General features: G+C 43.5%; 1 protein-coding gene across 5 annotated transcripts in view; it reads right to left on the bottom strand.

Annotated features, from left to right (window-relative positions):
• Nucleotides 1-22,386, bottom strand: part of PTPRM (protein tyrosine phosphatase receptor type M) — a 616,517-nt gene that overhangs the window by 20,625 nt on the left and 573,506 nt on the right. For all 5 annotated transcript variants that reach the window (XM_084849822.1, XM_084849823.1, XM_084849824.1 and 2 more), the window contains 4 exons: nt 21,321-21,418; nt 3,384-3,500; nt 2,901-3,055; nt 1,251-1,386 (listed from right to left, as the gene is read on the bottom strand). In XM_084849822.1, coding sequence (XP_084705948.1) covers nt 1,251-1,386; nt 2,901-3,055; nt 3,384-3,500; nt 21,321-21,418 — 506 coding nt within the window. The remainder of the gene's footprint in view (nt 1-1,250; nt 1,387-2,900; nt 3,056-3,383; nt 3,501-21,320; nt 21,419-22,386) is intronic.

Below are 22,386 nucleotides of genomic sequence, written 5' to 3'. Positions count from 1 at the left end.
CCATATAAAACAAACTTCCTGCACTTAGAAAATGAGTGTGTCAAGAGGAGACCATGCCACAGCCCTTCTCCAATGTCTAGTTTTCTGTGTGGAGGAAAATCCTGTAGGGAGGAGCATTTCCTGAACCCCCACCTGTAGTCTGATGCAGCGGCAGAACCTCAAAACAGGACTACCTTCTCAGTGGGAACTAGGCCCATGCTTGGATGTTGTTATAGTCTACAGGAGGGCTAAGAAACTGAAGCTGAATACAAGTAAGACAGAGGTGTTCGTGATGGCGAGGACAGAGAAACTACTTATTCTACATAGTATCACAATCTCCTTGAAGGGCAGGTGTCCAGTCTGGGTTGTCTGCCTTGCCACTCCAGATGACATTTAATTTCCACGTAGTCCCCTTTTTGCTCTCTTCCCTTGTGCAAGCTTATGTGCTTTCTGCCCACGACCATCTCCATGCTTTCTGTCATGCTGGTGCCTATGTCTGGAACAGTCGGGCCCTCACCTCTGTAAACCATTTTTCTCTCCCCACTGGTCCCTCCTCTCAAAAATGACTCACACTGCAAGTAACTTGCAGTACAGTTCAGGTGGTTCCTGAAACCCCCCAACCTTGCCTTGGCTGCAGTTCCTGTTACAAGGGTGTTGAACGTCTTTCAGCCCTAGGGCCAAATTCAATTTTGGAAAAGCTCTTGGGGACAGCATTCCAGTAGTGGGCAGGGCTGAAGGCAAAAGGAGGCAGGCTCAAAGACAAAATGGGCAGGGCCAAAAAATACCAGCATATTTTAGCTTAAAGCTCCTACTGGTAATAATGAAGTGTTAGGAGAGGCATTTCAGCCTGTTAGAATGGGAAAAGCTGGGAAACTACCAAACTATCGGTGGTTAGGGAAAGAGGGGTGGCCATCTGGGGACCCCTGGAAGGCTGAATTGGGACCCAAAATGGACTGAATTTGATCTATGGGTCTGAGGTTCAATACCCCTGTCCTATTGCCACCTCCTGACTCACTTGTCTCATCCTTACCACTCATATCTCAGTACCTGCCATCTCTCTCCACCTCTGCCATGTCCATCTAATGTGGATTATAAAGCCCTCTCAATGAAATAGTCTCTATGTGATGCACACCGCTGGTGCTAAATAATGTCATGAAGCAGTAAGCAAGGCATACAAAACCTAAATTAATTTAAATTCCAACCTCTGGTAAAATAAAAATGCATTTTATTAGACATAATGTGAGAAACATAACAGGAGAGGATTAGGTTACCTCGGTTTGCACCATGTTCACTCTTCGAGACCGAAGCTCTCTGACACAGTTGTATATATCTACAACACCTTCCCTTTCTGCCATGTCTAGCATGATGTCAATGACAATGAAGCATCCAGTTCTGCCAGCACCAGCGCTGTATATATAAAAGCACAGGTTGAATGTTCAGAAAACGCTAGTGGCTGAAACTGAAAGCAGAAGTCCTTCTTGAGTGGCATGCCTACGAAAGATTATGGAAGATCTGTTCTTTTGCCACAGGTAGAAAAGAACCCATTCTTTTCTACCTACGGGAGAAAAGGTAGAATGGGCTTGGGTTAGGATAGTACCTTACTATGTAAGAAGTTCTATCGCAGGACTGGGCAAAATAAATCCAGTGTGAACTTATTAGGCTTCTGAGAAACTTAGTTTCACAATAAGTAATTTTTGTTTAGCCCTATTGGGTGCACAGAAGATATTTCCCCACCACTTGGGGAAAAGCAAGCTAAAAATCATTATGTTGCAAAGCACTTTAAGGGCCAAACTACACTCTTCTGAAGCTGGTATTTGCTTTGGGGCAAAATCCCCCACTGGTGCCAATACCAGATTTAGAGGAGGGACTTTGCTCTGGTCAAATTCCTTTCCCTGCCTACTGTGATCCTGTTAATTCTCAGTTCCTTCCCCAGCTGATACTATCTGCATTTCAGAAAAAAATCTGAATGTTAAATGCAAAGGCTTCATTTCACATCATGTCTAGTTTTGCCCCCAGTGACATATCAAGTGCTACATTGCGCAGTATCCAACTGTGTCATTCTGCTAGCACAAATGACTCTGCTCTAGCAGAAACTAGGTTCCGAACTATGCGCGAGAGGAGAATCCTCCTAAAGTTATATTTGAGCAAGTGCAGTTGTGCAAGCATAATGCACAAGCACTTGTGCAACAGAAAGATTTGGCAGAGCTCCACTAGTGCTCTTTGTGGAGTGGCACTCTTGGGCATCGCTACACTGCATGTGGCAGCTTCTATAGGGCAACGCTCCATAAGAGCAGCCATAACATCAGCGTGCCATTTAGCACACAGCTCACATGCAAATGTTACAGCTGCCAACAATGAATGTTGCTGTGTGGATTGCCATCATGTGGAAGTATTTTCAGTGGCCTCTGCATGGGTCGTATAATATTTCACCTGGCCCTAAACCCATCCATTAAGATTTTTCAACATTATTGTGCAACTGTTCATTGCAATTGTTCATCTACAACAGGGCTGGGAAACTTCAGGTGGTCCGTGGGCCATTTCCCCCCTTCCCCAGACCTGCCCCTGCCACCAGCTCACTGCTGCACAAAAAAGGCAGGAAAGTAGCTGAGACTACGGAAGCTTAGACTGGACAAATGTAGCCCTATTCTAAGTTTTTGTGATTGTTTGCTGCTGAATTTCAGTGACAACCCACAACTTTTTCGCCCTTTTTCGCAGATAAAAAGAAAAAAATAGGCTTGATGGGTACAGCGGGGTCCACGAGCTACATGTTGCTCACCCCTGATCTACAGCGGTCCAGGAAATGGCGTACATCTTAATGTTAACCGCATCCAGCTGGCCCCACTGTGTTGAATTTAAAGGGATACATTAAGCCAGTGACCTTCACAACTAGACAAAGCAGAAAACCTTTCCATTCCACTAACCTGCAGTGTACAACCAGCGGGCCTGCGTTAGGTGGGCTTTTGGATTTGACCTGCCGGACAAATCCCAGAAGTCCTGTTGCATGGTAAGGTACGCCATGATCTGGCCAACCCGTGAAGTGGAATTGTCTGATTTCTCGGATCTCATGGGCACCTCTCTGTCCATCCATCATTGAGTAAAGAAGAAGAAGAAGGGGAAAACGAGTAGTAAGCATTTTAAAATAAAACAGAAGCAGACATGTCACTATGGTCCTCCTTAAAATATAGCAACTCTTTCAAGTCCCCCTAGCACTCCGCTGCTGTAGTTCCATTTGCCACTGAAAAGGAGGAAGGCATGTTGCTGCTTAAATGGGAAAACAACTTCACCATTAGGGGCCAGTGGAGTGCTACCCACAAAGGAGTACAGAAAAGGGGTTGACTTAAAGATGTGATAACAATGACATGAATCTAGAAACATATTGAGAAGTTACATCTTTAAACATTCACCTTTTCTACTGCAAACGTTCGAATCACATATTCTGCCAGGAGCTCTGTTTCTATTAGAGTAACTTTAATGTCTTTATATATCTCTGTGTCATCTGGCCAGTATTTACAGCACTTGACCTTTAAGAAATACAAAAAAAATTAAGGTTCAGATCTTTCAATTTGAAGCATTCCTTAGAACATTTGCAGTGATGTGTGATATACAATCTATCTGCACATAAAACAGTTACGCTCCCTACACCACAAGGAAATGGACCATTAGTTTTAAAGGACATGCACTTACTTTTTCAAAGAACAGTTCTGTGAGTTAAAGGTGGGAATACTATTCAGTTCAAAATGGAAAAAAATGTATGAATCATGTTAGTATTTATACCATGCACCACTCCATTAAAATAACCATTCATTTCCTGAATTTTTTTGTATTCAGGCAGTATCCAGAGCAAAAAGCAACAGAGAAAATTTAAATGTTCATATCCGCCTGCAATTGATTATTTGTCTCCAAAGTATCTCACTTTTATGAAAAAGCAACCTGTGATGTGATTTCTTTCTAACGAAAAGAAGAATATATATTTTTGAGACAGAATTAATGTCACAGAAAACCTAGCCAAAAAAAAAAAAGAACAAAGTTGGGGGGTGAGGAGACCTTATATGGGTAAAATATAACACAGAATGTGTAAAACAAAACAAATAGAGCTATGAGATTTGAATGACAAGATTCTATTTCTGGACCTGAAACCAGTGAGACTGCATAACTTATTAGTCCCCAAATAGAAAACTTGGCAGGTTGGTTGAAATAGCCTTAACACTACCCAGGGAACACACTAACATGCAAGCACAAAAAAAGAAAAAAAGAAAAGAACAGTTACTACTTCCCTCTTGAACCTAAAAGAAATCACACACACACACACACACACACACACACACAGCTTTTGCAAATGCATACCCTTAAAAAAAACCCGGATTATATAATTTCAAGCTATTTAATGCTCTTGCTTTTTTTTAACTGGTAGGGCTCAGTCATGGAGGAGCCTCACTGAGCTAAATAGAGCACAGTCTTCCCTGTCCTACTGCCAGCCCCACCCCCCATTCCCCGGCCAATGCAAGCGCACAGGTGTGTGTACAGACAGCATGAGGTGGCACTGCAGGGAATGGGGATCTCCAATATCCCAATGCAGTCCTCCCTCCATAAGTCAGGCAAGTGAGTTATGTTCTGGAGATGAAGGACTGTATGGGGGATGGAAGCTGTGCGTAGACAAGCCTGCCACCACCATTCCCTGCAATTGCCCTTTTTGCTGTCTTGGTGGTGGTGAGGAAACATGGCTTGATGGAGCCCAGTGGAATCCCATGCATAGGTACTGTGAGTTCCCTTGACAGGATTGAGCTGTAATACAGGGGTAGGCAACTGGTGGCCCTGTAGATGTGTTGGCCTGCAACTCCCGTCACCTCTAGCCAGCATAGCCAAGGGTGAGGGCTGCTGGGAGTTGTAGGCCAAAACATCTGGAGGGTCACGAGTTGCCCACACTTATTGGCATGTATTGTATTAGTTTTATAGGCGTGCATTTATATCTGTGGCCACTTCTCTGCCCAAAGGCACCCAAGGCAATGTACAACGCTTTGTGTATATATTGCAGCATGTTCAGGATCGCTTCCAGCTGGGCAAACAAATACATCTGTGTCCCAGATGCAAAGACTGGAGACATTAATAAGCATAGCATGCAGTTCATTTTTGTCTAGGTTTGGCATTTTACTGCCTGCTCTGTAACAATTCCTAAAACTCCCTCTGAAAGAATTTCACAAAGCTGTGCAGTTAGGAAAATAGAAACCATAAGAAACACATGTGGAAGCCCATTGTTTATCCGTTGGTCTGTTCTGCTTGATAATCCAGACCATGAGCATTGTTCAGATCCCTGACTTAAAGGTTCACAGCGCTTGTCCCCATTGTCGGGCAGCTATTTGTAACAACAACTTCCCTCCTGTGGGCAATGTGTTTTCCTATGCATTGTTCAAAAGAAACAAAACTTCCCATTATCCCCAGCCTGGTGCAAACCACCAAAGTTCAGTTTGTGACCCTCCATTTCCTTTTTCCTGTTGTTTTGTCTCTTCCATAGTCTGATCCACACTCCACGTGTCCAAGGCACATATGAAAAAGGAAACAGCTGCAGCATGGGGTCCAAATCAGGTTTCTAACTTTAGCACAATTCCTTTAGAGATGGGCACTTGCCATGTTCCACAGAGCTCACTTTAGCTGGCTAAACAGTTTAACTGAATTGCTTGGCTCAGAAAAGCAACACTCAATAGTGCAGTCTAGACACTCTGGCTTAGTAATAAGTTCCTTAAAAAAGGTCATTTCTCCAAGCTATACGCAGACTTAAGAGTGTGTATAGCAATCTCCCTCAACCTGGTGCCCTCCAGATGTCTTGGACATGTTGGCTGGGGGCTGCTGACAACTGTATTCTAACACATCTGGAGGGCACCAGGGTGAGGAAGGCTAGTGTATACACATCATGTTTTTCTGGCTGCGTACTGTGGGATTTATCAGCATGGATCGCCAGGATATCCAGTGTCTGGCCGGTAGAAGATAAGCAGAGGAAAGGCAGGAGGTAACAGCTCCTCGTTTCTACAAGGGGATGCCAGCTTGTTTCACAAGAAACTTCAGCTTGCTTGTAACTTACTTGATACTTTTGTTACATATCAGGGTAATGTACTTCTGAAAATCAAAACATCCTGTCTATAATTAATTAGAAGATCACCATCATTAGGACGGGCATGGTGTGCACACAACAAGGGCTTGTACGAGTCAAGGGCTTGTATGCAAAGGCACATTTACAGCCAGGGACTGAATTTGCACTTCCCAAGGCTCAGATGCAGCTCAGAATGCAGTTATTCTTTGGACTGCAAGCTGCTCCGAATTCTGCAGTGGAGTTCTCAGCTCCCCCCCAAAAGCATACAAAATGTGTCTTTTAGGAAAACACACACACAAAAATTCACAGACATAGGACAGGACAGACTTATAATGGAACAAATGTGAAATGGACTCAGATCAGATACAGACTGATTCCTCCATCCCTCATGGCCCCCTATGGGATCCTGTCAGCCAGGGTCAGACTGCCCAATGTCTGGGATGAAAGGAATCTTTGCCCTCGCAGAAACAGTATCCCAAGAGCGGGGCTTAATTTTTATCCAGAGAAATGAGTGGCAACCATTCACTCATGTAGGAGGAAGTGACGGTGTGTGCTCAAGGATAACATAGAGGTGGGCACTAAGCCGGCTTCCTGACTCAGTGACCTGTTGGGATAAGGATATATACTCACTGGTACTCCCAAATGCTTAGGTTCATAGGAGAAAACAAGAAGCTGCCCTATACTGAGTTAGATCATTGGTCCATCTAGCTCAGTATTGTCGACAGTACTGAACCAGGGTTCCAGGCAGGAGTTTTTCCAGCCCTACCTGGAGATGCTGGGGATCGAACCTGGGATCTCCTCCATGCAAAGCAGGGATTCTACCACTGAGCAATAGTGCTTCCCTGATTCCTAGAATCCCTGTGTATGGCAGTGGTTAAGGGACTGTATTGCCCCGGCCGTAGGCTTCAAACTCTTAATTTCGAGGTGCCAAGATAGTGATAAATCAGATCCAGGTTTACTTACCAGGAGTACTTTATTGAGTAACTTACAGCACACAGGCGTACCCAATGGTTGGAACAGACAGCTTCTCTGAACCCAGAGCCATGGGGTAAAATGGGTCATATACCATACATGTTAGCAGTGAGGCAGCACGACACTAGCAAGCACCACTTAGCATTCATTCCCAGCATAGCTACCTGCAGCTTTAAGACAAACAAACTTCTCTTCCCAGGCACATCTTGATAAAGACACTCATTAGTATGGAATGTGCTTGACTATCACCCTTTGACTTATCCTGGTAAATCAAGAGACCTGTTAGGAAAAACAACAGCCTTCTGAACCAAAGTCAGAGAGCATTATGGGGCATCTAAGCCCCTCTAAAACTACTAATAGCTTGGTTCTGGCCTGGGGCCTTACAGGGACCTTTCACCAACTCTTTAAAAGTGAGGAGCATGTGTTTGTATCCCTGACTTAAACTGTCCTTTTTCTAATATTTGGAAATTTCAGCTAGTGCAGAAGATGGCACCCATTTTCAAACAGAGAGTACATTGGCTTCTTATTGACAATTCATGGTGCTGGTTTTAACAGAGTGCTAAAATAGCCTGGCCAACCTACCTTAGAAGCTATGTCATCCTCTATATCCCATAATGATCCCTAAAATCTACTAATATTACTCTCCAGTGTTACCTCTATGCATGTGTGTGAAGAAACAGGTTCTTGGTAGCTGAGCTACAACTGTGGAATTTCATTCATTTAGAGATCTAGCAAGCCCAAGTTCAAACATTTTGCAACAGTTGTTAGGTGGAGCAGGAGATAAGCACCTGTCATATTTTAAATGCTTTTTAAAAAAATGGATTTTATATGTATGCATTTAAAATTATTGTTACCTTCTCAAAGTCTCTGGGATATAGCAGACTAAACAAAATAAATGGAATAGGTAGCTTAAAGGAAAGAATATGGTGTGTGTGTGTGTGTGTGTGTGTGTGAGAGAGAGAGAGAGAGAGAGACATTTATGTTTTCATACAGCATTTCTGGACTTTAAAGAGTTTTACAATCTTTGTCAGTGAGTCCATGCAAGATCCCCCACATCCAAGTCCACATTTCTAATTACTTGAGCATACTGTTATCACTGGAAGAAATAGAATGGCTGTTTCCAAGGTCTACTGAAAGAAGGATGGAAAACTGCTCTTACATAGCAGAAGCACAGATTGATCAGGGAAGATCTTCAAAACTGAGGCAGCATTTGGGTAAATGAACACGTTGTCCAGGCCAAGTAAGTTGTGAAATAACTTTTACTTGTGATTTCTATCTTGTGACTGAACCATCACATAGCAGATAGGTTTTAGACTTTTAAGTCTGTGTAATCCAGATACTGCAGCCAGTGTTGAACTAGATGGTTTTGGACAGGTATTGAGAAAAAATTCTATGAGAAAGCAAATATGTGGATGGATTATGACATTAAAGTCACAATCCTATGCATGTTTAAACAGATAAAAGTCCTACACTTACTTTATTTATTTATTTATTTATTTATTTAATTGCTATACCACCCAATAGCCAAAGCTCTCTGGGTGGTTCAGCCAACCACACCTAAACCTAGACCTATATGCATTTTTGGGAGCTACAGCTCTGTATTAAGATGCAAGAAAATATAATTTGGGAAGAAGGATGGACACATCTACTTCACAGAGAAAATGCATGCACTTTGGTATCACTTCTGGAAGGTTGCCCTGCATGCGCATCCCGCCCCCTCTCTCAATCAGACATATAAACTACTTTTCCAACACTACATTTTCATGAACTTTTAAGATACAACAATAATTCTGAAATAAACACTCCTATGTTGTAAAAGTAAATTGAACAGTGGCCATCATATACTTGAACTAGTTAGCCGCCATGTAAATAATAATAATAATAATAATAATAATAATAATTATTATTATTATTATTAAATTTATTAATCGCCCATCTGGCTGGTCACCCAGCCACTCTGGGCGATGTACAACATACAATAAAACAGTTTAAAACAATAAAATTCTACAATAAAAACATTTTCTAAAATACCCTAACCCACCCCAAATGCCTGCCTGAACAACCACGTTTTTAATGCACGATGGAAGCTCATTAAAGAGGGGGCATGACGGAGTTCCCTAGGGAGGGAGTTCCACAGAGTGGGGGCCACCACAGAAAAGGCCCTCTCCCTCGTCCCCACCAGTCTAGCTGTCCTGGCTGATGGGACAGAGAGAAGGCCATCCGAGGCTGATCTTGTTAAGCGGCCTGTCTGGTGCTGCTGGAGGCGCTCCTTAAGATAGGCTGGGCCGCAACCATATAGGGTTTTAAAGGTCAAAACCAACACCTTGAATTTGGCCTGGAAAACAACTGGTAACCAGTGCAACTCCTTCAGCACTGGAGTGATGTGATCTCGCTGGTGGCTGCCTTTAATCAGGCGAGCCACTGCATTCTGTACCAGCTGCAGTTTCTGAACCGTCTTCAAGGGTAACCCCACGTAGAGCGCATTACAGTAGTCTAAACGAGAGGAGACCAGGGCATGTACAGGGAGCAGATGGTCGGGAAGGAAGGGGTGCAGCCGCCGTATCAGATGGAGTTGATACAGCACTGTCCGGCTCACAGCTGACACCTGAGCCTCCATGGACAGCTGGGAGTCCAAAATGAACCCCAGGCTGCAGACCTGGTCTTTCAAGGATAGCCGTACCCCATTCAACACCAGGTCAACATCCCCCAACCTCTTCTTGTCTCCCACCAAAAGTACCTCAGTCTTGTCAGGGTTCAGCTTATTCCTCCCCATCCATCCACTCACCGTCTCCAGACATTTGGACAGGGATTCTACGGCCAATCTTGGTGAAGATTTGAATGAGAGGTAGAGCTGCGTGTCATCCGCATACTGATGACACTGCACCCCAAATCTCCTGATGATAGCCCCCAGCGGCTTCACATAGATGTTAAATAGCATCGGGGAGAGGATGGAACCCTGTGGCACCCCACAAGTAAGTGGCCACGGGTCCGAAACCTCCTCTCCCAGAGCTACCCTCTGGTACCTGCTGGAGAGGAAGGACCGGAACCACCGCAATACGGTGTCTCCAATGCCCAACCCCTCCAGGCGGTCCAGGAGGATACCGTGGTCAACGGTATCAAAAGCCGCTGAGAAGTCGAGGAGAACACGGAAAGAGCATTCACCCCTATCCAGAGCCCTCCTCATATCATCTACCAAGGCGACCAAGGCCGTTTCTGTCCCATGCCCAAGCCTGAAGCCCGACTGAGATGGGTCTAGATAATCAGTTTCTTCCAAGTGTGCCTTCAACTGCACCGCCACCACCCGCTCAATCACCTTGCCCAAAAATGACTGGGCGAAAGTTGTTCAAAACTTGAGGATCCAAGGAGGGCTTCTTTAAGAGCGGTCTTATCACTGCCTCCTTGAGGGCTGATGGCATCACTCCCTCCTCAAGGGAGGCGTTCACCTCCGCCCTGATCCCCTCACCCAGTCTCTCTCTGCAGCCCATAATGAGCCAAGATGGGCAAGGATCAAGTAAGCAGGTGGTCGGCCGTAGAGATGAAAGCACCTTGTCTACTTCATCAGGAGGAAGAAGCTGGAACCGATCCCACAAAACCGGTTTGCCACAGGCCGCCTCTTGCTCACTAACTGTATCCACAGCGTGCAGAGTAACCCACCTAATCTGATCAAGTTTATCTGCAAAGTGCCTTGCCAAGGCCTCACAGGAGGCCTTAGAATGCTCCAGTGGTTCCGGAGCCACAGGACTTGGAACAGCCTCCTGGGACAGCACTCTGCAGACGTGATAGAGGCAGCATAATATTCCTTTTTTGCTGCCTTCACCGCCACGTGATAGGCTGAAGATACAGCTCTAGCCCGTGTCTGATCGTCTTTGGAGCGAGACATCCGCCACCTAGTCGTCTCACCTCCTGTTTCAGAGCTCGTAACCGCGGATTGAACCATGGTGCAGTCCGAGCCCTGTTCAGGGGGAGAGGGTGTTTCAGAGCCACCCGATCTAATGCCCCAGTGATTGCGGCATTCCAGCCACCCACCAGGGTCTCGACCGAGTGGCCGTTGGCGTGCCCCAGAGAATCCCCAAGTGCGTTCAGGAATCCATTTGGATCCATAAGACGCCTGGGGCGGACCATTTTAATGGGTCCTCCACCCCTGCGGAGGGGTTGTGGAACCGAGAAGTCCAACGTCACCAGATAGTGATCTGACCATGACAAGAGGGTGGTGGATATACCCCCGACTTCCAGATCACTCCCCACTTCTCCAGAAACAAACACAAGGTCTAGTGCATGACCGGCTACATGGGTGGGCCCAGTTAGAATATGGTGCAGCTCCCAGGAGGCCATGGTCTCCATGAAGTCCCGAGGTGCTCCTGTGAGGATGGCCTCGGAATGTACGTTGAAGTCCCCCAACACCAATAAGTTAGGTGACTGTACATGCACATCAGAGACCACCTCAAGCACCTCGGCCAGGGAGTCAGTCGTGCAGCGGGGTGGACGGTACACGAGCAGAATCCCTAGACTGCCCTTCGGGCCCAACCTCCAGTACATGCACTCAGCAACCTTGATCTCCCGGAGAGGGGGTCTGGTGAAGACCAAGGACTCTTGGTAGATTAACAGCCACTCCCCCTCCCTGATCCCCAGCCCTCGGCTGCTGTGCATACGAAAATCCAGCTGGACACATGGCTGCAAGGGTTGGAGCAGCAGCCTCAGCCAGCCAGGTCTCCGTAATACATGCCAGGTCTGCACCCGCGTCCAGGATCATGTCATGGATGAGGGAGGTTTTCTGGGTAACAGACCTGGCATTGCAGAGCAGCAAATGAAGGCCAGAAGATGGGGTCACGCCTCCCCCAGCCATCCTTTGGCTCTGGACAGGCCCGGAGCAGGGGACAGATATTACACATCTCTCCCTTGTTCCCCTTACCTGGCATGGCCTGCCCCTAGCGCTCCGCCAGCACCTGCCGCCCAGCCTTGGTATGTTCTGGCCCCCAACACTCCCCCCACTGCCTCCATCAGGTGGACACATGCCCCCTCGCTCCCACCTATCAGGCAGGCTACCCACCCCTAAAAACACAACAAAATCCCCCAGAAAAACAAAACAAAACAAAACAACAAAAAACAATTAAAAATCCCCTTAAAAATAATGCCAGGCAGGAATCCACAGGGAAGGCCTGGCGGCGGCGGCGGCGGCGGCAGTGGCAGCAGCAGCAGCAGGCCCGCCTCTTCCCCGGTGGTGGTGGTAGCTTCTCCTGCAGGCCCTGGCTCTCCCAGACCACCTCAGCCAGCCAGCTTATGTAGCCCCTCCAGGGAGGGGCAGGTGGAGCAGCACAGCTGGCTCGGTACCTGCGGGTCTGGTCCTGCAGGGACTGGCGGTCTGCCAGGCAGAAGTCTCCAGGGAAGGCCTGGTGGTAGTTGCGGCGGCGGCGGCAGCAGCAGCAGGCCCAGCAGCAGCAGGCACGCCTCTTCCCCGGTGGTGATGGTAGCTTCTCCTGCAGGCCCTGGCTCTCCCAGGCCACCTCAGCCTCATACTTCTGTATAGCTGGACGTGATCTTAATACATGAACTGGCAGCTAAATTAATCTTGTAAATGCATGAAGCGTTTTAAATTACTTACTGGTTATCTGCGGAAGACCTGATATTGATAGCTCATGTGAGGTAACTGGATGGACACTGGTACACATGCCTATTTTAATTTAGAACTGAGCTTGTGCTAAGGATGATGAAACAGGCAGGATGAAATAACCAACAGGCACCACATTGGCACACACAGCTACTGTGGGGCCCAGACTGGCTTGTCTGATATGGCTACAGTAGCAGGTTGCATGAAGCAAGTAGGGCAAATCTGTCCTGCTATTGTGCCTGTGAGTTATATTAGCAGATTACTTATTTATTTTATTTTATTTATTTCATTTCTATACTGCCCAATAGCCGAAGCTCTCTGGGCGGTTCACGAAAATTAAAACAAAAAAGCACACAATAAAACAATATAAAATATAAAAGCATTAAAACTACAATATAACAATATAACCAGAATAAAACCAGAATAAAACCTAGCAGCAATGCAGAGCTTTAAAATACAGATTTAAAACAGCAAAGCTAAAAGACTAGAAAGCTAAAATACTAAAATGCCTGGGAAAATAAAAAGGTATTCACCTGGTGCCAGAAGGAATACAATGTAGGTGCCAGGCAAACCTCACTAGGGAGCTCATTCTACAGCTGGGGTGCCACAGCAGAAAAACCCTCCTCCTAGTAGCCACCTGCCTCACTTCCTTTGGCAGAGGCTCATGGAGAAGGACCGCTGAGGATGATCTTAGGGTCTGGCAGGCACATATGGGAGGAGGCGATCCTTCAGATAACCTGGCCCCAAGACGCTAAGGGCTTTGAATGTTAATACCAGCATTTTGAATTGGGCCCGGAAATGGACTGGCAGCCAGTACTTGTGTATATCAAGTTTCTATCACTGTGCCAATGTACAATATTCAGAAAAAATGCACTTAGACCTCTTTTGCTATCCCCATGCCCCCGAGGGATTTTTGTGCTACATTCAGGAGATGGCTAAATAAGAGTAACATACATAAATGCTTTAAGGTTGTTTGGTCTTACCCCAATACATTTGTTAGGAATGATGGGGTTCTTATTCTGTATTCAAATGGTTGAATAGCTTACTATGACGAGGAGGTAACATCACAAATTATTTCTTTACAACTGGCACTTTGCTCATCTTGTAAAAGTGTGTTGGAAGATGTTTGCACCTTCTTGCTTTGTATTGACTTCCAAGAATGTTTCGTAGGTCTTTTGTATTGGGCTAAACGAGTTGCTGGGTGCAAAAGCATTTTGTACTAGGAAAGAAAAAGGGAGGTGCCATTTGATTTGCAGATGAAATCATTTGCAGGCCCAGCACTATATACTAGTTTTTAAATCTCCAAATGTCTTTTTAGCGACTATGAGCAATGACCATGTGCTGGTACAACACTGGCCAAGAAAAGTAGTTGAATATTCAAGGAATAGAAGCTGGGTGGTGTAAAACAGTGTACTTCATACAATGTGTATGACATAATTGAGTTCAATATTAACCGAATATGTTTCATTAATGGCTTTTCACACCAGGACATAGTAACTGGACTACGGTATGTAGAAATCAATTCAAGTGCAGATGTTCACAGTCCTGATTGGCCGGGCATCCCGTGTTATCCAGCAAATGTCCAAGTCACGTTGACAATAATAATATTCTGCTGCCAAAGCTGATGGACATGTATATGAAACACAGTGGCAAATGTCATTTTGTGTTACTTCCAGCTTCAGACAGGGGTCTTTTCCGCTCTACCTGGAGCCAATGTGGGATTTTCAGCCAAAGTCAATCCCAATTTCAGAAAGGCAATTTTTTCCTCAGGATTCTAACCGGGTGGGCATCGGAGAGGGGGAGGGATACATTCTCTCTCCCTGCCTCCCACTCTGATGTGTTAATTGTTATCTCCCCCGGCTGATGTGATCTGCATTTTAAAAGCAACCTGCATGTTACATGCAAAGATGCATTTAATGTCATGTGTAGTTTGCTCCTAACTTCCTTTTCTGTCTGTGTTGGGAATTACAATGGAAGAAAATTAGAATACACCTAAGTTATAATATATGATCTACACACAATGTAGCAGTGTAGAAAAGAGCCTGAAGCCATTTTGCCAAAGGACACAAGCATGGGGGTTATGGTCTTTTCTGAGAATCTGAGAACCAGAAGACTTTTCTCCCTGTATGTGTAGCTCTCAGACTAGTTATTTGTACTTTTCAAATTGTTATCTTTAATTTGTTTAGTAAGTCATACAGATCTGTAGTGATCCTTATCTTATACATTCTAGAATAGCTTTTCCCAACCTGATGCCCTCCAGATGTGTTAGACCACAAGCCGCATAAAACCTAGCCAGCATGGCTGGTGCTGGCTGGGAATGATGGGAGTTGAGATCCAGAGCATCGTTTCCTAGTAAAAAAGGATATCTAAGAAAAATGGAAATCCAGTCAGACCTCTTCTTGATGTTACGAAGGGCAATCTTCCGTACATGTTTTATGCTGCCTTGCTCAGTGAGACAAGCATTGTTGATTTCGGGACATCTGTATTAAATGATTATAAAAGAGTCTGTCTAACTTCTTGGAGAATAACAGCCAATTATTCTCCCTAAGGATTCCTTCCCTGCTATGCATGATGGAATAAAGCCAACTTGTTATTGCTGGTTGTATGTTTAAAATGCAGAAATCTGATTTGAGTGGCAAGACATAATATCCTATTTACTGATGTGCCAGATTAAAGATGATTTTAAAATGCTGAATTTTATAAAGCATCTCTCATTTAACCATCTATCACATCTACCTTCATTTCTACTGGGAACTGCAGTTGTTTACATTTCTTTTTTTTTTTTTTAAAGGTCATCAGTAAGATAAATGAATGTAAGACTAACATGGATTCTACTTATGATGATTTTCTTTGCTCAAACTTAAATTACTCTTGAAATATTTTATTGTTAAACCATTGTACTGGCTTCAGTCACCATATAAAGAAGAGATCTGTGCACCCAGTTCTGTGCTCATTATTTGTTTTGCAGCAGTTCTGATTGCTGACGCAGAAATCTGCCCTTCCATTTTAACAGTGCAATACTATGCATGCTTACTTAGAAGTCAGTCCTGTTGTGTTTAATGGGGCTTAGTTTCAGATGAGTGTGCACAGGACTGCAGCCTTACAGGACAATTGTATGTGTATCTACTCAGAAGCAATCCACACTGTGTCCAATGGGATTTGCTCCTAGGTAAGTATGCACATGAGGGCTGTCTAAATGTGGCTTGTCTCTTTGGCAGTGGAACTGCTGCAGCAAACCCACCAAAAAATCTCCAGCTGCATATGCGGTTCTCAACGTGCATGCATCTCATTCCTTTGGATTCTGGCCCGCCCATTTTTTTTAAACTGTGTACATCACTGCAACCCAAGAAAGAGATAAAATTATTGGGTTTGGGTTGTTAAATACATTGGCCTTGACCCAATGATAATTGTGCTCAACAATTATTGCACTAAATTGATAATGTGCAGTTAATAGCTGTGTCCAGTGGATCCAGAGAGTGGAAATCAATATCACACTCTCCTTGTACTGCAAGATAGATAAATAACATTTCTGGAAACTTTCCTCTACAAGCATGTGGAAACAGTATGGACAAAATTGATCATCCAGACAAGGTATTGAAAAAAAAAATCTGCAAGCAGGGGTCAGTGACAATTCTGTATGCCAGCCTCAAACTGGCCCCTGTTGAATTTAGGGTGGAATGAAGGAAGGCAAAGGTTGTGGAACAAAGGGTTTCATCACACAAGGCTAAAAATCCTGCAGTTTACTGGGGCTTCTGCTTTCAGAATCTTTGCAAACCCCATGTTAGGCATAATTACAAAAGGAATTGAGAATAAAACTGCCAATATCATACTGTCCCTATACAAATCTATGGTGCGGCCACACTTGGAATACTGTGTCCAGTTCTGGTCATGACACCTAAAAAGAGGTATCGTACAGCTGGAAAAAGTAAAGAAAAGGGTAACTAAAATGATCAAGGGGCTGGAGCATCTCCCCTATGAGGGAAGGTTACAACAGCTGGGATTGTTTAGCTTGGAAAAAAGAAGGGTAAGGGGAAACATGATAGAGGGATACATGGTGTGGAGAATGTGGATAGGGACACATTTTTCTCCTTCTCTCATAATACTAGAAAGCTGACTGGTGGGAGATTCAGGACAGATAAAAGGAAGTACTTCTTCACACAGTGCATAGTTAAACTATGGAATTCACTACCACAAGATGTAGTCATGGCCACCAATTTGGATGGCTTTAAAACAAATTCCTGGAGAAGAAGCCTATAAGTGGCTAGTAGTCCTGATGGCTATGTGCTGTCTCCAGCACCAGTATGTCTATGTACACCGGTTGCTGGGCAACATGGGCAGGAGGGTGCTGTTGCACTTGTGTCTTGCTTGCAGGTTCCTGGTCAACAGCCGGTTGGCTACTCTGTGAATAGAATACTGAACTAGACGGACCCTTGGTCTGATCCAGAATGGCTCTTCATATGCTCTTAGGATAATGCTTGTGCACATGCATGGTCTGTGGGAACCAGTTCTTACATTACATCACTTTTCAAAGAATTTTTCATGGCAGCTCAATAATGGCTACCCTAAATTATAATGAGGCACCATTTGCATTTTTAGAATTCAGTCACATTCTAATGAGGTCTTCATAAAGCTGGCTAAATATGTTTAGAAATCATTAGTGTAAATTTCCACAGCGAAACACTCCTGGGGGACTTCTGCCAATTTTTGTCATAGGACCTACAGCAGATGGATCGGCACAATGGCACAGAATGCGAGAGATGGGGTGGCGGTGCTTTGGTTTTTTTATTTGTTTTTTGTCTCTCCAAACAAACTGTGTAAATGTGAGCGGCTCAGTACCATGCTACTAGATAAAGAGCTAAACGTCCCTCAGGTAGGTTCATTAAAGAAAGAAAACAATCAAAACACATTTTGCTGCCATTTAAGTACCAGGTGCAGGACGGCTTGCGAGTGCCAGGAAAACTGACAAGGGTCCCTTGCTGGAACTCAGGAGAGCTTAAAGGATGCAGGGATTTTGACAAGCCTGCCTCAGATAATGACAGGTATTGGCAGATGTATCCAGGCCCTGCTAGAGGCGAATGAAGGACTGAATCATCTGTAGCAGGTGCCTGCATGAGGGAAAGCCTCCCGGTGGCTCCTCTGCCTGCAATTAAAACCATCCTGATACACAGAGCTCCAGGGCAAAAGCTATATCCGAGCACAAATTTAATGACTATCCAGTCCGGATAAACAAATACGCATACGCCCCCTTAATGATTAATTCATGAAGGACAAACACAAGTTATGTGGCAAACATGTTAAATAGTATTCTTGCCTGGAACAACAGCAACAAAAAAGCTGCACTATTCCCCCCTGCTGCCCCCTTCCCTCTCTCGCTTTTGGATTTAAAATGGGCAGGTGGTCTCTAAACAAATCTGTAAGTCAAATAACAAACGCAGAAGTGAGCAGGACTAAGAGCAACAAAAATATCAGAAAACTCCAAAGTAAAGAAAAGCTACCACGGTGGCTTGGCAGGAATCTGACCTCTTGTCAAAACATGATACTGACAACAAAATCCAAAGAAAAATCCAGGACAGAGGACCAGTTAAAGACATTACTAACTGAGGCATAACACAGCTCTATGTGCCTAGTCAGTGATAGGCAGGCAACACAATTTGTACATGAATTAATTTTCTGGTGTCAATTGCTTCACCATTAAAAAATAGGGAATATATACACTCTTGGAGGCATTATCCCCTGTGGGGATTAATTGCCAAACTTTTGTTTTCAGTCTGATTGTTAATAAATGCAGTTGTTTTTAAAGGATGCTCTTCTATGCACACTTACTTGGGATTCAGCCCCACTGAACACAGTGGAACTTTTTTTTACTGTTAAGTAAATATGTATAGGATCAAGGTTACATAATGTTTTCACATGATGCAGTGGAAAACACTCACATTTTCTCCCTTTTTAGTGTTGTGTCCTAAATTGGATCTTACTGATGGTTTACATAAAGTGATGGTGGGGCTGGGCTTGATGTGGAACTGGTATTGTGCACTCCCCTGCAATTTTAGCTAGGGGAGAAAGAGGTTCCAGGCTACTCCTGTTTGTGTGACAGATACCATTTGTAAGCGCTAGTACTACTCAGGAGCGGTCATCCTACCAAAATCTCTCCAGGAACAAACCAGTGCATCATTGAGGACATCAAAAAACCCACAGAATAACATCCAAGGATCTGCAGCCCGCTCTCACCTTGGCTAATGTGAGTGTTTGTGACTCAATTATCAGAAAAAGACTGAACAAGAATGGTTCATGGGAGGATAGCCAGGAGGAAACCACTGCTCTCTAAAAAGAATACTGCTGCCTGTCTGAAGTTTGCTAAAGATCACATAGATGATTCCCAACTAATGTTCTCTGGAGAGACAAGTCAAAGGTACAACTTTTTGGCCTCAGTGAGAAACATTATGTTTGGAAAAAACAAACACTGAGTTTGAACAGAAGAACTTCATCCCAACCATCAAGCACAGTAGTGGGAATGTGATGATTTGGGCCTTCTTTGCTACCTCAGGGCCTGGACAGCTTGCCATCATTGACACAACCATGAATTCTTCAGTGTATCAGAAGATTCTAAAGGAGAGTGTCAGGCCATCCATCCATGAGCTGAAACTGAACCGAAAGTGGATCACGCAACAAGACAATGATCCTAAACATACAAGGAGATCTACAAAAGAATGGCTGTGGAAGAAAAAATTCCGTATTTTAGAATAGCCTAGTCAAAGTCCAGACTTAAACCCCATCGAAATGTTGTGGCAGGACTTGAAGCGAGCTCTTCATGTAAGGAAGCTCTCAAATGCTGCTGAGTTGAAGCAGTTATGTAAGGAGGAATGGGCCAAAATTCCTCAAAACTGATGTGAGAGACTGACCAACAGTTACAGGAAACATTTACTTGAAGTCATTGCTGCTCAAGGGGATGCCTGCCACCAGGTACTGAATCTAAAGGTTCATGTACTTTTTCACATGTGGCTATTGAATGTTGAAACAGTTGTGGATAAATACATGTTGAAAAAGCATCATGTTTATGTGTCATTGGAAATATGTGACAATCCTAAGCGGTTGACAAACTTTTTCTCACCACTGCAGGTACATGATGAGCCGTGAACTAAGTGAAGGAATCAGACAACTACTTTGCTTCAGATGCAAAGCTCACAATGGCAGTGAGCTCAGTACCCATTATGTCATGCAAAAAGGTTGTTTTAGCTAGGCTGTTTGTTTGTTTACCTCTCAAAATATATTCCATTTTATTGGATATGGTTATCAAATACAGAAAATATATTGGAAAGTTTCATATCAATATATTAGTTTTAACTTTTTGCTTGTCTGAATATAAGTAGGAAAGTTAATGTATCAATCCATTGGGTCTCAATGGCCTCACACTGGCTGTTTTTAGCCAGTCCAATTGGTTGCATCTTTGTGCTTTTTTAACAGAACTTAATTATACTCACAAATTGTATAACTATGTTGTCCAAATGTGGTCCTGTTTCCTGATTTGTGAGCAGGCTCAGGCAGTTAAATGTCTTAAGGAGTAGGATTTAGACTCACAATAAAGCATGAGCAAAACAACAATACTATTCTAAACACAGAATTTAAAATAAAGGAAACTGGAAACAACATATTTACTCATATTACCGAGAAATTAATTGATCGCCCTGTAGTTGACACATTTATTTTTCAAGGGAAATTATAAACAACTGTATTGCCAAGAAATTAAAAATGTGCATCATAACTGTTTTAGCTACACCAAAGTATACCTACGATTTCCCACTCTTTCAGCAGCTAATAAATGCACTGTTCCTGGAGGTGTTGACAATGTAGTTGATGAAGTTTGAGATTTTCACAGGAAATTGAACAGCTCACTCCCTAGGCCATTTTAAATATCCTAATCAGCACCATTGCTGCTGATACAGTAAAATACATAACTAAAACACACATACCAATAACTCTAGTTGACCTAGTCAACTTCTTAAAATAAAAGTGCGCGTGGGATAAGATACTTCTAGTTTGTAAAGCGCAGAAGTTGGCATTTCTTACTCTTACTATGTTGATATCCACAGAAGCTAAAAGCACAGGTTCACTAAGAAAAAGCTAAGCAAACTAGTCAGCATAGAAAGCAGTTAGATCATGCAAATTAATTTCTAAGCATAAATCTCAAAATGGCCCCCATTCCCCAATTGCATCATGGAATCAGTGCCTGAGGGGGTTAATACCCTCCCCTGATCAAAATCCAACCCACCAAGCTACTTTTAGGAAAAGAAAAAGACATCAGCAGATCAAGCCACATACCTCTCATATCACATGGGTTAGGATTTGAATCTGGGTTTCCACAATCCTAGTCTGATATCCTAATCAATATACCACGCTGGTTCTTTTTAGAATATTTATACTGTTCAGTGTATTTAAGACAAGAGTGACTGATTCACAACTATGTAGGTATGTTAACAACAAGGTTGTTGGGTTTTGGTTCTTGTTTTAAATATAGAAAAAACAGTAACAAAAATCTTCTTAAGGCAGATATTGCCTTAATTACAGTTCTGTATTCTTAGGGTTTAAACAGCAAAAAGTCTCCAGATATTTTGTATGTTGAGTATACCCTCATATTGTTGAGCCTTCTGGAATATATGAACATAGAAACTCCCCAAATTTTCTTACCCTTCCCACTTCCACAAGATTTGTCACCATGACTATGCTTGCTGTATTTTCATGCCACACCATTCTCCAGAAGTCATATATTGTCTCTTGCATTGGTCCTGAAACAACAAATCAGTCCAAAGGTTATTTTCAATTTGTTTCAGGATTAGAAGATTATACATTGATAATGTTAAAGACGATGTCTTGCATCCAACAATGTCATTCCACTAGCAGAAACCTTCTACTGCTTGCGGAAACTCTGTTTTCATCCCTCTATATGTGTCAATCCTAATGCTTTGATTCCATTGATGCAAGCTGATGCTCAAAGTGTTTTGCAAGGCGTTGCACAACCCATTACAACTTCATTAGGCTAGGTGTTGCTTGCGCTGTTGTGCCATTGTTCTGCTAGTAGAATACGAACTCTTGTAATCTTTTCACTAGCATAACGTTAGGTATACCCTATCCTTTAAAACATGACGCTGCTGGAGTGTTCTGAAAGGAGAGGCTGAGTATCTACAGGCTTGTTAATTTAGGTTGCTAAATGTTTGCTGTAGATTTTGGTTTCTTCTTTTTTTGCATTTAAGTGGGTTTCTTGAAGAAAGTTTGCGACTAAACATTGATCCACCAATCCTATACACATTTACCTGGGAGTAAGTCTAATTGAAGTCAACAGAATTTGCTTCTGAGTAGATATGTATAGGACTGCAATGCTAGAGATAATTTTCCTTAATTACCAGGGCTGAGATTATGAAAAACGGGTAGCATTATTCTTTCTGCTACCATGAGGAAATGTGTTTTTGACATGAAAAGAGTTTCAGTGGAATATACTGGCCTTCCCCAGTTTTAATATTCTCTTGGTTTGCACTATTGCTCTAACTAGTTTAATTCCCAAATTGCTATTTCTGAACAGAGACAGTTTATTATTTTGACAGCGGTAGAGAAAACAGTTTAAATGCCAGGCCTGACAATTGTCCTTGCTGTAGATCTTAATGAGAGAAATGAAGGGGGGGGGGGGAGAATAAGAAGTGGAGGATAAAAGAATTTCTGACTGTGTCCTAGAATATATGCCTATTCTTGTTGATTTTGT

This window comes from Heloderma suspectum, chromosome 4 (assembly GCF_057233095.1).
Source record: "Heloderma suspectum isolate Gila_16-S chromosome 4, 16-S_ref, whole genome shotgun sequence".
Taxonomy (NCBI): domain Eukaryota; kingdom Metazoa; phylum Chordata; class Lepidosauria; order Squamata; family Helodermatidae; genus Heloderma; species Heloderma suspectum.
This window is presented reverse-complemented; position numbering and strand designations above follow the sequence as displayed.